This window comes from Carettochelys insculpta, chromosome 16 (genome assembly GCF_033958435.1).
Source record: "Carettochelys insculpta isolate YL-2023 chromosome 16, ASM3395843v1, whole genome shotgun sequence".
NCBI classification, from domain to species: Eukaryota; Metazoa; Chordata; order Testudines; family Carettochelyidae; genus Carettochelys; species Carettochelys insculpta.
In genome coordinates, this window is record NC_134152.1 from 4,307,080 (window position 1) to 4,324,812 (window position 17,733).

At 52.5% G+C, this 17,733-nt stretch overlaps 1 protein-coding gene across 2 annotated transcripts in view; it reads left to right on the top strand.

Annotated features, from left to right (window-relative positions):
• Positions 1–10,782: 10,782 nt before the first annotated feature.
• CLCN7 (chloride voltage-gated channel 7) overlaps positions 10,783–17,733 on the top strand; it is a 44,213-nt gene continuing 37,262 nt past the window's right edge. For both annotated transcript variants that reach the window (XM_075010264.1, XM_075010265.1), the window contains exon 1: positions 10,783–10,999. In XM_075010264.1, coding sequence (XP_074866365.1) covers positions 10,859–10,999 — 141 coding nt within the window. In that variant the 5' untranslated portion in view covers positions 10,783–10,858. The remainder of the gene's footprint in view (positions 11,000–17,733) is intronic.

A 17,733-nucleotide genomic window follows, 5' to 3' on the forward strand; every position in this document is an offset into this window, starting at 1 on the left:
AGGAAGGGTGGCCTGGCATGGTATTGTCACTCTTCTTTCTTTGCCATTGGTGGTGGTGGCTCTACGTTTCAAGCTGGGCAGATGGAAAGTCTGTGCTGCGCACAAGGAAGGGCGGCCTGGGGCGGTATTGCCTCCCTTCTGCAGAGAGGTCGTGGCTGGAAAACCCAAGTGTATGGAGACCCTATGAGTCACCCTCCTGTACTCGCATTGCCTCCCCCTTTTGCGGTGGGACCCCCAGGCTGAGAAATGCCGCACTACAGGATTCCTCTGCAAACCCCGAGGTCCAACACGGCCGACAGTTCTTGGCTGACCCTTTCCCCCAACTTCCATGGAAGTGGCTGTCGATCCTCAGGGAAGATTTTCATCTTTCAGAGATCTGTCTGGAAGGAGACTGGCAGACCAGACAGGAGGTCATGGCCAGGGAAACCCAGGTGCATGGTCTGCCTGACCAATCCCAGCATATCTTGCTTTCAGTGGCTATAGACTTCTTTGTGCAAAGAAACCTGTTAGTTACCCGGGAACAAGAACGTGGTATCTATATGGCACTTGTAGCAGCCCGAAGCCTACAGCCTTCTATTACCACTGTAGTCTCTTGCCACCGGTATCTCCTCCTTAATTTCCTGGAAGAGCGAAAATGAGTCTTAGCCAATGAGAGATGCAACATCAGTGCAAATTTCATCGTCCTGGGAGCACGGCCAACCGCAGGTGGAGCAACATCAGGAGCCAAATAAAAAAAAGCTTCTTGGAGCCACAGGTGAGAGCTGGGTGCCAGGTGGGGACCAAAGGTGCACAAACTGCCCTGAAGAGACACGACAAGTCCCCACACCAGAGGTGCTACCCCGCCCTGGACACCCCATACACCCCAAAGAGGAATAAACCAGTAAGTAATTCGTTTGGGGCCCTCGTATGGGTCTTTGCTGTCTGAGCCATGAGGACACACCCAGGTCAGGTTTTCAGCCTTTTTTCAGCAAACCTAAGGACGTGAAATACTTTTTACGTGAAAGCTGAGTGGGTGGCCGCACTCCAGAGCCTATGTTAACATAGCTGTGCCAGCACCACCCCCATCCTAGATACAGCCAACACACACAGACGGAGGTTTTCTGTTTGGCATCCCACCACCACCTCTCCAGACAAAGCCCTCTTAGCCTCACAGCTTGGGCAGTCATGCCTAGCAGTCAGAGCAGTACCAGTCAAAGATATGGGTCTCAGCTAAGGTCAGGGAACCGGAAGCAAGCAAAAAGACAGGTTTAATTGACTCAGACTTTAAGGGCAGAAAGGACCATCATGATCATCTGGCCTGACCTTCTCTATGTTGCAGGCCACAGACCCTCATCTGCTCTCATAATGGACCCACGGTCTATGATGCAGTTACTGAAGTCCTCAAATCATGATTTAAAGATGTAAAATTATGATGGATCTGCCATTTACACAACAGTAGACCCCCGACTCACCCCGTAAGTCAAATTTCCTGCACAACTCGGGGGAGCCAGGAAACTGACGAGGACACCAGCCCTGGTCAGTTTCCTGGCTCCCACAGTGAGGTGGGGCGCTGGGAACCAGGCGGCAACCTGACTCCTGGCAGCCTGGCTCCTGCTCCTGGCTCCCCTCTGCTGGTGGGAGCCAGGAAAGTGACCAGGATATTGCTGGTCAGTTTCCTGGCTCCCATCAGCAGCAGGGAACTAGGAACCAGGCTGCCACCTGGTTCCCAGCTCTCCGCCGCTCTGGAAGCCAGGCGTGGCTGTCTGTCTGACCGGCTTCCCCCATCCACTGAGGAGCTGGGCAGGCAGACAGTCCCAGAGTGGTTTCGAGTTGCGCTTCACTTGTGTTAACACAAGTGAAGCACAACTTAAATTGCACATTTCAGGGGTTTACTGTAGTTCAATCCAGCAAAAAGCCCCTGCCCCATACAGCAGAGGAAAGAACCCTGGCCTGCCCGACCTCTGCAATCTGACCCACTGAAATTTCCTTCCCAACCCCAAACAAGGAGTCAATCAGACTGCGAGTCTTTTGGCAAAACCCACCGGCCCAACACCTGGGAAAGAATTCTCTGTAGTAACTCACCAGGCAGCCAAGCAGAGCAGAGAGGCATAAAAACCTCGCTTGATTGGCTGGAAAGGTTGCCATGTGATTGCTCATGTCCCCTCACTGAGTCAGTGTGTCCGTTCTGAGATGTGGGCTGAGCAGCCAGAGGCCAGCTCATCTTGACACCTGACCAGTGGGCCCTGTCAGCTGAGTGATTAGCAGAGAGCCCACAGCCACCAACATGTGTTTATGGGGCAGTTCATGTCAGCGAACATAATAATTCCACCCATGGAGAGAAAAAAAGCACAGGGAAAACTACTCCTGGCCTCAGCAGCGTATTGCCTTCCCTCCTGCACTGCCTTCCGAACCCCGTAGCAGAAACCAGCAATCTCTGTGCTCACCTGCGAAATGCAGCCACCTCTGGGGGTCTGCGGAAGGCTTGGCAGCCATTTAACAGTGCACAGCGGCGTCACGCACCAGACTAGACCAAGAGACGAAGGCCTCAGCCAGGACTGAGGCAGACAGAACGGGAGCAATGTAACTGGAACGCAGCCATTCTGAACTGCCAGAAAAGGCTGGGGGAATTTTAATACCCAGCAGCGGTTTGGGCCTAGTCTTATGTCTCATCCAAGAGACAGCCCTGTAGTATCGTGCTGGGTGTGGGTGGTGCCCAGAGGTGGAGGGAAGGGGCTGACTCCCCTCTGAATACCGACCTAAGCAAACCCCACAGAGCTGGCACCAGCCCAACCCGAGGTGGTGTCGCTGCCGCCTAGAAGGGCAGCCACCCAGGGAAAAGCCCCAGGAGTATAACAGTAAAACAGGCTGTTCCCAGCCAGAGGTGCAAATGACTGTTGCATTTCACGTTCATGGGGAAATGAACTTGCCTTTGACAGCTAATTCTCCCCAGCCAAGCCCGAGGAAGGGGCAGGCAGAGGAAGGATGTCCAGGTGACACAGACCAGGCCTGCAGTCTAGGCTGGTAAATTTCAGCTGTGCCCCATGATGAGATGGCATCTCCCCCAGAGCCAGATGATGGGCGTCCGGATTCTAGAGGGTCGGGCTTACCCTTCCCGGGGGGCTGGGCTTGATGAGTAACTGGAGGAAATTAACCGAGCAGACGCCTTTCCTAAGCTTTCTCCCCAGGCTGGATTTTTCCTAGGCCTCCTTCAGGACTTAGCCCCACTTCTCTCTCTCTGGAGCAGAGGTGGGCAATGAGCACCCTATAGTCCTGGCGTGGTTTGCCTGTGTGGGCTGCCAGGTGCTTTATTTACCCGAGAGGCCACAGTCCCTGTTGGCTGTGCTTTGCTGGTCCTGGCCAATGGGAGCAGCTGGAAGTGGTGGCCTAGCCCACCCCACACCCCGCAGCTCCTATTGGCTGGGAACGGTGAACCGCAGCCAGTGAGAGCTGCGAGCGGGTACCTGCGGATGCTGCAGGAAATAAAGCATCTGGCGGCCCACCGGGGTGAACCCTGCTGAGCTGCGTCTGGACTGTGGGCTGTTGATTGCCGGTCCCTGGACTGGAGGGCCGCACCCCTGCTCAGAGACTGGGGAAGTTCAAAAGCAGCAGGTCCCCCGTTTGTGCAGGGCTGTAACCTGGCTGACAGGTGGGTCACCAGGAGAGCTCTGCCTCTTTGTTCTGCCCTAGCCCCGGCTACATTCCCCGGTAGGGCCGAACCACCAGACCACACAGTCTTGAGCGAACGCATGAGAGCTGGACAGTCAAACTGGACAGAGGCAGCAACGGTGCCCACGTGCTTTCTCTGCAAGGGCACGAGTCTCACGTGCTTTGGAGACGGTGTTCCCTGGAAGCTGAGCGCTTGGGTGGCCACCCAGGAGAGATTCCGGTGCTGCCCCATTGATCAGCAGAGCGCCCGCAGCTGGCAGCGTGTGTTTCTATGGGTGGTGCCCATCCGCCCATGCTTTGGTGCACATAACAAAACTTATTCTGCGCGTGGATGCAAAGATTAGAGGGAACCCTACTTGGAGAGGCTGGCTGCTGTGGTCGCAACCCCAAACAGCTGCAATAAGCTACCTGCTCCAGTACAACAGGGACCTACTGCATTGAGCTTGGCCTTGGGAAGCCAGGGGAGCATGTAGGGAGGGGAGGACGGAGGCTCTGTGTGGGCCGGTGGTGTTGATCATGTGCCTCCACAATCACCTGCGTGCGGTGCTGAAGCTGGCTAAAGCTGTGCTGCGTCTCTGTCCTGAACACAAGGCCCGTGTCTTGCGTCTGGGATCCGGCACCATTTCAAATGAAGAAGGATACAGTCTGCTGGGTCTGTGTGTAAAGTGCCTGGTGCCCAAGCAAACCGCAAAAGTGGGGCCAGGCAGGGGATTGTAACGCAGATTTCCACGTGGAAAGGACAGCGGCAGCTGGGCATTTCGTCCATTTCGCAACGCGACGTCGAAGCTGACGGAGGGGGTTTGACATTCAGCTCTTTTCCATTTAGAGTAAGTTATTTTCTCCTGGTGCTGGATGAAACCTCTCCCTGGCGACCCAGGAAACTGATTACAGGATCTGTAATCTGGAGCTCTCTCATCCGGCAAACTCTAATCCGGCATGATTTTAGTTCGCCGGACGACCACTCATTGTAGGTGTGGCTAAGTTTCCCGTGGTCCCATCAAGTTTTTTTCCAGCCACCAGCCCTGGCTTTCAGCATTCTGTGCTGTTATTTAGCTGTAATTTACCCTTAAAGGTCTTCTGAGAGCCCACTGAGCAGTGGAAGAGTTGGTCATGCGCTAGACAATATCGACCTCCCATTGTTCGGCAAATTCTGTCGTCCGGCACCGGTCGGGTCCCAAGGGTGCTAGATTTAGAGAAGTTCAGCCTGTATTGTGGAAGGTGGAAGGGATGACGCAAGGAGTGCTGGCAAATGGGCACCAAAAACCAACTGGGAAAAGGGCCTCATTTCTGGCTAATCTCTCCCGTTACAGTGACGTTAGCTGCCACTTCTGGCAAGCAGGTAAAACGCTCCAGAGAAAATGATGGTTTTAAGATCAGCATGCGTCATGAATGAGTGCAGGGAAGGGGTTAATCTTCCTGAGCTAACCTGAATCCCAAGTGAGCCAGTGGGAGTGAAGTAATTCTGTTTAAACTGAGAGCAACCGCAGTTTCCCCCGGCTTTTGTCTCTGGGACAGGGAGAAAGACCCACAGGGGAGATGGCTCCCAGGCAACTGGAATAAAATCAAAACAATCCTGACCATTGGAAAAATCAGCCACAGAGGTGTAAGTACAAGGGAAACGTACGGGCAGAGACGTTCAGGTTTCTGGTTATTTTACATTTGGATGGACTCTTGGCTCGTTACCTTGTTTTGCTGCTGGCTGCTCTGGTTTTTCTCTTTTGTGTTGTTGTTTGACTTGAGATTTTCCCCCCAGTAACTTTTAAGCTGAATCCCAGGGAAATATTTTTCTCTGCCTGCAACCCAGGATTTACTTTTCTCTTGTTTTGTGAATAAATCACTGCTGTAAGCAACTGGTCTGATTTCTGCGTCCTAACAAGAGTCTGTGGTTCAGACCAAATGGTCAGCTACTGAATGACAGGTTTTTGTGTGCAAGCTTTCTCCTGAAGGGAGATTACGAGCTTGGGGTCCCCCCACAAGAAGACATCCAAGTGGGTCTTTTCTCACTCGGTGGCAGCAGCCTACCTTCCAGAGTCCAGGAAACTGGTGACCTTGGGAAGTTTTAAAGTAAAGCCTGTGCATAAGCAAGGCGTTTTTAAGGCTCTTTGAGGCCCCCCTTTCTGTACTCGAAGTGTGGAGCAGGGAAGGAGCCACTTATGGTTGGCCCCTTTAATCATCTAAGATGCTGTTAGTAACACGCCCAAGGGCATGGACTGTTTTGCTTTCAGTCCTGTTCCAAGCTTGAGGGTTATTTTATTCCTAACATCAAAGGGCCAGTCGGAGGCTTGTTCCAACCTCAAGGGTATTGTCATGGGCTAGCTCCGCAGCCAAAGGCCCATCCTGCAAGGTGCTGGTCCCTAAAACTCCCCCAGAGGTCAGTGGGAAGTGAAGGCGCGTGACACCTTCAGGAATTGCTCAGCGCGATGCAGAATCAAGCCCTAAACCCTGCCACTGGCGGGAGCTTGTCAGGTGCTCGTCGCTGACATGATTCACGGATGGCTCAGCAATGGCAGAAGATCATCCGGATGGAAACTGGCAGCAAGGACTGGGAAAGCGTTGGGGCCTTTAGTCACCGTCACTCCAGCTCAGCTGCTGCTTTTTCCTCTTTTTCTGTCCCCAGTGGCACTCGCTGGGCTCCCAGAATAGCTGTTCTGCTCAGGTCCCCTCACCCTGCCCTGATCCTGCCCTCTAAGTGAACACTGTTTCCTCCATTGCCCTGCCACTGAATTGGCACTGCTGCTTAAAGGCAGGGCAGGGCAGGGCAATGCAGGGGACTGTGACCACTGGGAATGCTCACCTTTTCCAGGTATCTTCTCCTGGACCTCCAGGCTCTTGGCTCCATGGAGAACTGCAGACCTGGGAGTCTGGTGCTGGGGCTCCCAGGGCTTCTCTGAGCCCCATTGCACTGCAGGGAGCCCGGCAGAGCCAGGAGCCTTGCCAGCCCTAACACCTTGGCTCCAGCAGAGGTTAGCTCCACAGCCCGCTGGACTCTGCTATGGAGAAAAGGGCCCAATCAGGGATCTCAGGGCAGGAGAGCGGACTCCCCCCTGTGTGGCAGGGAGCCTGAGCAGTCTTTGCAACACGGCCGCCCGGTCAGGGCCACGGGCTCTGGAACCCAGAATGGAAACCACCCGGAAACCCGTCCGTGCTTGGGTGAAAGGTTTGTTGACCCTGTAACGGGTTTGACCCTTATGGGGGGTGCTTTATGACAAGCCTCTTTCTTCTGAAAACTGTCGTCTAGCCCAGCTCGGACCAAGCACTAGTGGCCTGTCTGGAGCCAAAGCGCCCGATGTCCGTCTCTGTGGCCATGGCTCTTTAAAATGATTCCTTCCTCACCTCTGCCTTCCTGCCTGCGCCTCTCCGTTCCATAAGAACAAGAACATAAGAACGGCCGTACTGGGTCAGACTAAAGGTCCATCTAGCCCAACAGTGGCCAATGCCAGGTGCCCTGGAGGGAGAGAACAGAACAGGTGATTGACGTGATCCCTCTCCTGTCATCCATTTCCAGCCTCCAAACAAACAGGTTAGGGCCACCATCCCTACCCCTCCTGGCTAACAGCCATTGATGGGCCTAACCTCCATGAATTTATCTAGTGCTTTTTTGTACCCTGTTAAAGTCTCAGTCACCACAACCTCCTCTGGCCAGGAGTTCTGCAGGCCCACTGTGCGCTGTGTGATGAAAATCTTCCTTCTCTTACTTTTAAATCTGCTACCCTTTATTTTCATTTGGTGACCCTAGTTCTTATGCTATGGGACCAAATAAATAACTTCCTTATTTCCACACCAGTCATAATTGTATAGACTTCTATGCCCCCTTAGCCTCCTCTTTCCTCAGATGAAAAGTCTCAGTCTTTTTAATCTTTTTTCATATGGATTCTTCTCTTTCCCCATTAGTTTGGTTTCTTGGAAAGTGTATTATCCACCTCTGCCAGGCGCTCGGGGTCAGCGAAAATGCTGTGCAAAGCACACTTCTGTTGAACCATGTTGAACAGATGATTCAGAAGAAAACAGTTGGGATCATTTAACGCTGCTGCTCGTACGAGGCCCGACCTGACTTGTACAGTAAAGCAGAGCCAAGGAGAATGCATCAAATTCCCCCAGCTCTCCGTGGCTCTTCCAGCCAAGAGCATTTTCTTCAGCCCTCACTTTGTGTGTTCTGCTGGATACTACCAATTGCTTGCTGCTGGATTCACTGACAACCTGGTCTTGGATTGCCATACGGTACTAAGGAGTCAGGCACCACAGGGGTGCTGAAGTGGTGTTTAAGCACTGTAGCAGGGAAGTATCAGAGGGGTAGCTGTGTTAGTCTGGATCTGCAACAGCAACGAAGGGTCCTGTGGCACCTTATAGACTAACAGAAAAGTTTTGAGCATGAGCTTTCGTGAGCACAGACTCACTTCATCAGATTCTGGTCTTGGAAATCTGCAGGGCCAGGTATAAATAAGCCAGAGCAAGGCTGGGGATAACAAGGTTAGCTCAGTCAGCAAGGGTGAGGCTTACTACCAGCAGTTGATCTGGAGGTGTGAACACCAAGGGAGGGGAAGCTGCTTCTGTATTTAGCCAGCCATTCGCAGTCTTTGTTTAAGCCAGAGCTGAGGGCGTCGAATTTGCAGATGAATTGTAGCTCAGAAATTTCTCTTTGGAGTCTGGTCCTGAAATTTCTTTGCTGTCGGATAGCTACTTTTAAGTCTGCTACTGTGTGGCCTGGGAGATTGAAGTGCTCTCCTACGGGTTTTTGTACATTGCCATTTCTGATATCTGATTTGTGTGCGTTTATTCTTTTACGTAGAGACTGTCCAGTTTGTCCGATGTATATAGCAGAGGGGCATTGCTGGCACATGATGGCACAAATTATATTGGTAGATGTGCAGCTGAATGAACCCACGATGGTGTGGCTGATCTGGTTAGGTCCTGTAATGGTGTTGCTGGTGTAGATATGTGGGCAGAGCTGGCAATGAGGTTTGTTGCATGGATGGGTCCCTGAGTTAGAGTGACTGTGGTGAGGTGTATAGTTGCTGGTTAGGATTTGCTTCAGGTTGGCAGGTTGTCTGTGGGCAAGGACTGGTCTGCCTCCCAAGGCCTGTGAAAGTGGGGGATCATTGTCCAGGATGGGTAGCAGGGAAGCTCTAACAATTTTTATAATGGGGGTGATGACCACTATTGAACCCCACTGTAAGCCCGGGATCTAATGGAAACCACTCCAAGTCAGGGGATGCTGCAGCAACCCAAGTTCTAGCACCTATGCGCTGCAGTCCTGGTCCTAAGCTCAGTTGCATGGGTTAGGGTGACACCTGTTCCACATTAGGCAGGATGCTCCTGTGGTTGGGATGTAGGTTGAATTAGTAGAAAGATTCACAGGAAACTGGAATACTGTATCGAGGAAAAATGAAACTGTTTGTAATTAGTCTGATGTTATCAATTTACGTTTGTAATTTATATGTATCATTCAAGTTGTATTGTAATATATATCATTAAAGACAAAACCAGACTCCATATTGTAACCAAGGATCCATTTTGATCCCATACTCCATTTTGTAAAGCTCTGTTGAAACCAGCTGTACCTAAATTGCGTGACTAGGGTGTGAACTGTATTAGAGGTGTGAATGGGGAGCGTGTGATTGTGAATGCTTGATCCTCAACTCCACCAGCCTGTCCTGAGGATCAGACACCAGTGACTGAAGAGTGCAGACAACTCCCTGAGGGTGAGAAAAAGATCCACCCCAAAGACAAAAGAACAAAGTCCCATTAAGGACAAGATGAAAGTTGTGTCTGAACATGGAGGCAGCCTGACACAGCAGGACCCACAGGCTGACATCTAACTTGAAGCCTATAAAAGAACGGGTGAGAAGGGAAGACGTCTGGGTAATGTTCCGCTTGTAACATCAAAGAGCATCGGTGTGCACCCGACAGCAACCCGGCTCTTCCTCCTGCCTGGCTTTCCTGGCCAGTTAGCCGCCACGAGCTGTGAACTCCAGCTACAGGCTCTGGCTATGATCAGGACTGGTAACTATATAGCAGCTGCAGAACACTTGGCGGGCGGGCGGGCGGGCGGGATGGCGTGTGTGTGTATTAGGCATTAGATATTGGCTATATTCATATAATAAAGGTGGCATCCTGCCTTGTCCCCTGAAAAGGATCCTGCGTAGTTTATCTGTATAACAGGGAAGCCTGCTAACTTTTTAACAGGGACTCATTTTCCTGTATTTGGGCCCTCCCGAGGGCTGACCGTTTCCACACTGCTGCTGGCGGGAGTCACTTCCCTAAGCCTTGGGGAAGTGGGGGAGGGCTGGGGGCTGCTGCTTCCCCAGGGCTCCAGGGGAGGGCCGGTGGCTGCCATCTCCTTTTGGGCTCCCTGGGGCTTGGTGGAGCTGGAAGGAGCTGCTCCCTCCCTTCCATATCGCCCTGTCCTGTATTTGGGACAGGGAGATATGGTTGCCCTAACACTGGTATGACTCTGGAGTAACTCCACAGAGGTCAGCGAAACTCTTCTAGGGAGGGATAACTCAGTGGCTTGAGCAGGGGCCTGCTAAACCCAGGGTTAAGAGCTCAATCCTTGAGGAGGCCATTTAGGGCTCTGGGGCAAATAGATTTAAGAAAAAAAAATCTGGCCGGGATGGTGCTTGGTTGTGCTAGGAGAGTAGGGGACTGGGCGCAGTGACCCCCAGCTCCATGAGGTGTGCGTGTATCTACTCTCCTTCCCCCCACCAAGGGGGGGTGCCTGGGGATTTCCACCCACACAACTGACACCAGAATCAGGCCGCCCCGTCCACGTGATTTTCCGAAAGGTCTCGAGCGCTCGGGGGCGTGTAAATGAAGACCCCGGGGGATTAATTCGGCCCACGCTGGTTGCAAGCAGAGCGCCGGGCCACGCTCTGTACCAGCCCAGGGGGAAGGGCCCGGCTCCAGGCAGCGGCTCGGGACGGCGGGGAAGCACGTGCATGTGCCAGGCGGACACAAATCGCTGCCCCGCGGAGCCTCGCACCGGGCTGCACACGAGACCCCTCCAGGGACCACGTGCGGCTGCGGGGGAAAGGGGAGCCCGCCGCCGCCGGCCTACAACTCCCGTGATGCAGCGCGGCCGGGCTCGGCGGCCGCCGTAGCCCGCTGTCACGTGACCGGCGCCACCGCCCGCCCCGGCGGTCACATGAGCCGCTGGGAGTCCCATGCAGAGCCGTGAGCGGCAGCTGCCCCCGCCGAGTGTCCTCGGCCCGGCCGAATGGCCAACGTCGCCAAGAAGGTGTCCTGGTCCGGCCGGGACCGTGAGGAGGAGGACGAGCCCCCGGCCGTCGGGGAGGCCACGCCGCTGCTGAACGGCGTGGGACCGGGGGCGGCGGGCGGCCCCCACTACTCCCGCCCGGTGAGCGAGTGGGGCCGGGAGCTGTGCGGGGGCAGGAGCTCAGTGGGGGGCTGTCTGGGGAGTGCTGGCTGAGGGGTGGGTGTCAGTGGGATGGGGGGGTGTCAGTGGGATGGGGGGCTGGCTGAGGGGGGGGTGTCAGTGGGATGGGGGGCTGGCTGAGGGGTGGGTGTCAGTGGGTTTGGAGTCAGCAAGGGAAGGGGAACTTGCTGAGGGGCTGTGCTGTGGGGAACAGGCAAGACCAGGTCCTTTGCAAGATCGGACTCTCTCTACCTGGCCTGCTGCATCTTGCTGGCCTGGCCTATGGCCAGAGCCTGTCCACTAAGCTTGGAGCCCAGTTGTGTGTATGTGTCTTGCCTCCAACACATCCTTACTTACTAGCTTCATCCCCACTTATTGTCCCAGCTGTGCTCTGCCTAGCCTCAGCCAGGCTTGCTGTAGCTGCTTCTCTGTCTGGGAGCAGCAGTACATCGCAGAGCCTTTCAGAGTTCCGTGTGCTTCATTTGCTGGAATTCGTCCAGGGCTGCACTAATCTCTGGTGTAACTGAACGGAGGCTGCTTTCAAAGGATGAAATCTGGCAGAGCCCTGAGAGGGCCATTAGACTGCTCAGGCAGGGTCTGGACAAACACTGAAACCCTGCAAATGCAACACGTGTGGGGAAGTGACAAGAGTCCAGGGTTTAAAATAAATTCTCTTGGTGGCTCCTTCTTGAGAGCAAATGGCTGCTGCAGGCTCTACACAGCCCTGCCCAAGGTTTGCGGGAGCTTTAACATGTGGCCTTAAAAAGGGGATTTTTATGTGGAGTGAGTTCAGGGTGCAGAGAATTCACGTGACGGTTAGCAACCAGTTTCTGCCTCCTTTCATCTCCTTTTTGGCTTTTGCCTCTTGCTTTCTCTTCGGAGAGCTTTGCGTTTTCTCCAGAGTTTGAAAGCGTCTCCAGAGCCCTCAGCATGGACACGGATGGACTGGGAAGTAACTCTAGCAAGCAGTGGCTAACTGAACAGCAGCACTATTCTTTCTTATCTCTGTGCAGTTGTTAGGTGTCAAAATGATTCCCCATCGTCATTATTAAACTCTTGCACTCCGGGTGGAGAGTAGGTCATCCGAAAATCTCCACTTCACTCTGTCTCCGGACAAAACTTCTCACTGACCCCAGGAGTACCCCAGTTGTTGTCCTACGATCTCAGTAGACCTCCTCCAAGTTGTCTGAGGTCTTCCTCTGTTGCCTTTTCACGTGGGCTCTACTGGAGAGCTTGCCGGCCGAGGCTGGATGATGGTTTGCTGAGCATGTGGCTTAGCCATCCCCACTTTCTTCCCTTGACTTGAACACCAAGTGATCTGCCCCGTGGTTTATTCTTTGTCGTGAGGTGGCTTCTAAGTTTCAATGACCCAGAGAGCTATGCCAGCAGGACCTACAGCTCCTACGAGGGTCGCCTAGGCTGGAGAGGTCACAGGGTAGAGACCAGACAAATTCGGAGCACTTCTCCCCAAGGTAAAAGGGGGTTGGCTTATGGATAGGGTTGTTAATCCTAAAACCCAAAGGTTACAGACACCTCTACAAATAAATCTAAATCTACACACGGAAATTTGGCACCCCCTCGTAATTCATGATTGTGCTGCCTGGGATTTGGACCCATGCACTTGTTCGGTATGCTTAGCCAGCAATGGTCCGAGACTGGGGAAATCAAGCAAAAATTGAAGAAATATGGAAGACGAGCCGCTCTGCTGTGCTCTTCCTTGGGGAAGAGAAACACAGTGCCTTCGGGTACAGCACAGTCTGGCGTGCCGGTTCCTATTCACCGATCAGTCGTGGACAAGTCAGCGTTTCTCGTCTGAGTCAACTGAGCTGGGAAATTGGATGAAAAAGCAGAACTGCAGAGGTCACCAGATAGGAAATCTCAGCTCACTATTGCAGAGCAATCCCAGAGCAGGGCTGTGGGCAGGTTGCAGAGGCTAGGACAACTAACTGGGGAACTCTCGGCGCGTGGGGCTTATTCATGCAATGTTTTTCTGGTGTCCCTGTGATGTGTGCCTGGCTGATTGCTGTACTCAGACACAACTGACACTGGTGGCTGCGCCTAGCGGTGTTGCTGTGAGGCCTGGCAATAAAACTAGAAGAAGAATAGTTGCAGGAGCTAACCACTGATGATCAATGTTCTCTTTAGTCTTTTCTATCCAGGTGTGGATTTTATTTTTCAGCCATGTGTGGAATAATTTTTTTACTGTGCACCAATGCACATATGAATGTGCACCACCAGTAGAAAGAAAACCTAGCTGTGGGTGCTCTGCTCATCAGCTGAGATTCCACGGCCTCCCTCCTGAACAGCAGCACAAGCACTCAGCTTAATGGGGAACACTGGTGATGATTCTTGTTAAACATAACAGGCAAAGGAAGTCTTCGTTTCAAGTCATGGTCTCTGCTGATGGGTAACCTGGAATCTCTGCCTGATCAGGGGGTGACCCCTAAGAAGTAGCAGATCTGTGAACTTGGAGAGGAGGACCACTACATTGTGTAAGACCCTTTAAATGGGGTCCTTGTCTTCCCCGTTTCCGCAGTGGCCTGTCAGCTTTCCAGAGCGCACTCAGCTGCAGGCCAGAAGCAATGGCCTGGGGAGACTATCCCCTTTCCTACTTAAAAGCAGGCTTATGTGGTGGGGGAGAGTAATTTAGCAGGCTGGTCCTGGGTCTGATCTGCAGTATGAAGCAATGGCTTGTGCAGCCGAACACAAAGTAGACCCACTTACATGGCAACTCATTGAATTTCCAGCAGCAGTACCTGGTGTGTGCGATGTTCCATACCAAGTAAAACCCCTCACTTGCCTACAGTAGGTTCAGCCTTCGTTCGCCAGGAAGCATCTCTCCCGGTGTGCTGGTGGATGGCTGTCGGTGCAGCCTGTTCTGGAAGGAAGGCTGTGAAGTGTTGCATGCTTCCCAGGGAGGGCACACTGCTCCCTAAGCGAGTTGTTTCCTGGTGTGTATTACACAAGCTGTAGCAAGCTCTGGATTAGGAGTGAGTCAGAGCATGTGGCTGGCTAAGTTTTAGAGAATGTCAGGTGTTTCTCAGTGAAACCCTCTGCTACGCGCGCAGCAGCCATCGAAAACTCTCGGTTGGATACGTGAGCAATGGGGTATGGGTTGTTAGTGCAAGTGTATCTGCATGGTACAACTTAATGATAGTCATCTGCCTCAAGTAGGGAGACTAGAGTTGAGCACAAGATCACAAAGATAAGAGGATTAGGGAAGATTCAGAAACAAAAATCTATTTGTGCGCAAGTCAAATAGAGACGGAAGACTAGGCCTGGGTAGCTTGCTGAAGGAAGCGGAGACCCAAGGAGAGAACACACAGCTGTGGATACTGTTGAGGTGCACCCAGTCTCGTCAAATGTTCATTCTGTGGCCGTGGAAGGCACCAGATGGAAAAAATGAGAACTGATGGCGTAGCTGCAGATCGTTAACCACTAAAGCTGAATTGGCTGTCTCACCTTGTTATTTAGCTGTGAGGCTCGCAGAGCTTTTCTAAACCTGGTGAAGAGTTCTGTGTATGCTCAAAAGCATCTTTCCTCTCACTTGGAGAGTAACTTTTTTGGCAGGGGAGAAGGGCTACCTTGGCAGATGGATTAGTCGCGTGATACAGGGGTGTGTTTGGTCCCAAATACCCAGCAGCAGGTGTAAGACTGTTGCATGAATTCATGGGCCCTTGGGAGGTTAATCTCTGTGATAATCCAGGAATGCTTATATTGATTCTCTGCATGCTTGTTTGGAAGCTCCAATAACAAGATGTCAATTGCTGCAATCAGGGAATTGTGCCAGAGGTCTGCCTGCTGGCGGTAATTGGAAGGGGGCTGGCTGCATGTTCTCCTAGGAGAAGGAAGTGAGATAGAATCGCCAGGCCCTGGCACGAGGGGGTGGTGGGAATCTAGGCCCCTAGAAGGGGCCACCTTCAGCCGGCAGGTTGAAAAGCCGACCTTGAGCTGACTTCCTGAATCTGCAGGCAGTTTCAGGTTGCTGGGGCAATTTCCTAACACGATATTATCAAAATTAGGGTCAGTTTCACTTCAGCTTTGGAGGGAAGGGTGAAACAACGAGAACTGCTTCAAGGTTTAAGCTTCTGCTGAGAAAAGGTCAGGCGAGCGCCAGGGACAAAATATTTCTAGAGAGAGGGACTCCAAACCTGGAGGAGGGGTTGAGTGTTGGATAACTGATCTTGTCACCTCATGGGTAGTTACCAGGAGGCTGTGGGAGGTCTGAAGAACACCGTGACTGCCATGCAGACTTGGAACAATTGTCCATCTTCAGGTCTCCAGCAGTGACCAGCACCTGAACTTCCTTGGGAGTGCACAGAGCAGGGCAGCTGGCGCGATGGGCCTCTCTCTTCTCCTCCCTGGCCTCTGACTGTTTTAGAGACACACAGAGTGTGGTGGTGTGTCCTGTGCTATTGTGGTCACTCGCTATTGATAGACCTTTCTGCTGTAAACTTAAATATTTTTTTTTTTTAATTGAGCCATGTTTTAGTCATCACAACACCCCATGGCAAGGAGTTCCACAGGTTAACGTTACATTCCACACTGTGGAAAAAGTACTTCCTGTGGCTTGTATTAAAACTGCTGTCTGTTAACTTCATCAGCTGATCCCTGGCTTCTGAGTTGTGGGGAAAAGGTAAATAAGGATAAATAATTTTTTTCTAGACCTTTGTCACGTCTTCTCCTTTGTCTCTTTTGTGCATTAAATAGCTGTCACCTCTTAAAGGACCAGGCCTTGCCTTCCAGCAGCCAGAGCAAGGATGGATTTGTCAGCTGTTAGATAAGTAGAGACTGATACTAAAGATACAAGCCCCTGGTGTGGTCCAGATAGTGCCTTGGTAAGAAGCCAGGCATCCTTGCCTGTTCTCAGCAGTTGCAGAGGTGCTCACAAGATGTTTTTGCATAGAGGGTGGAGCCACGGGCAGGTATTTTCTGGGGGCGCCAGGTTTCTGCGAGAGTCTCTTAGCCTCAGGGTTTGATGTGAACTTTGGGGCCCATCGGGTTTATAGTTTGTGCGGCCTGTGCGAGAAGCATATTAGCCAGTGAAATGCAGGCAGCTTGCTCTCCCAGCTGGTATTTCAGCAACCATCGTGAGCTCTCCTCTGTCAAAAAGAGTCCTCCAGTTTTTTGTAACTGCAGCTCTGCAAATTAGGTGCCACTCAGCAGCATTGGACTTTCCGACTTAGCCTGTGTGGCTGGGACCCAAGCGTCCAGCAGTGGCCCCGAGGCCCGAGCCTTTATTTTCCCCTTTTCTCTTGTATCCTCTGGTGTGTGTTATCATCTGTGGTCCTTCGGGCTGCTGCGTGGAAGCAAAACGGGGACCCAGCTGCTTCTTAATGTTGTGCACGTGATAGTGCAGAGGATAAGGAAAGGAAATAATTCCTATCCTGTGACCCTTCTTCAGAAACTAAAACCGCTCTAACCGCCTTTTCCAGCCAGCGGCCTCCTTTACTCGCCCACAACAAAGTCAGACATTCAGCTGAGTCAAACGCTTCTTGTTTATGGTTCTTCAGGGGGAAGCTGGGAGGTTGTAAAAAGTTTGCTGTGTACACAGTCCTTGTGTTTGTTCTGTCAATGTTCATGAGCTTTGATTGAAGTTATGCCCTTATCCCCAAGCAGGCACTGCTTCACGGCTAGGCAGTGTGTACAGCAGAACTGGGGTACGGTCGCTACCAGGCATGGTGAAGGTTGTAAAGTTTGGTGGAATACAGGCCAGTTACTTCTGCTTGAATTGAACCCGGTGGATTCTCACTGTTGGGGGTGGTAACCCCTCCGCAGTGAGTAGGCCATGCTGGCTGTGCAGCTGGGTGAGTCAGTCCTTGCTGGGCAAGATGCTACAAGCTCTGTTGGTCCCTGCCGAGCAGTACTGCCATGGTTCAACAGTACTGTGTCTGTGGGCACTTTCTCATTGCTCATACGTCCTCTTACACTGGTGCTGGCTGCGGGTGGCCACTGCAGCAGCTGCTGTGGGGTTGGAAATGACCCACGTGCTATTTACTGTTTTCCCAATTTTTTTTTTTTTTTGCGAATGAAAGTTGTTACTGGAGGTTTGCTGCGGGTCTTCTAGGGATGTGGTTGTTTTCAGAGCAATGAGCCGTTGGAGCGGGTCCCACAATGCTGTGGCCTGAGTCATCTGTTTCTGGAACTTGCGGTTAGAAATGAACGAACTGCCCGCTGTGCTAGAGACCAGCAGCACCTTACTCTGCAACATCGACTGAGGTCTGAAGTCTGCGTGGCGAGTGTTTGCACCAGAAACCAGCGCAGCTCTCTGGAGCTGGTTTACGAGGTGCAGCTGTACCACACAGCACTTTCTGTGCAAGACTGTTTTACTCTTCATTACAAGACCGCCAGGGAGAGCATTACAAAACCTCCATGCTTGCTAACTGCCTTAGCAGGGATCCTCCCGACCCTCACACAGGCTGTAGCAGGAGCCATCCTTCAAACACCCACTGAAAGGGGAGTTCCTTGTTGATTCCAGTTCATCGCAGCTTCAGCTCCAAACCAGCCCACAGTCCAATGGGGCCTCGGTGCAGCTGGGCCTTCCAACCCCTCCCAAAGGACTGGGGCTCTTTGTGGCGCAGAAGACCTGTTCCTTTGCTGGACGGGGAAGAAGGCCCTGAGCCAGGTGATTCCAGGCTGTTTATCCAAGAGTCCTTTCTTCGTCTGGCCTGGGGGGAAACCAGTGTGAGTCAGTATCTGGTTGTAAGCAGGGAAAT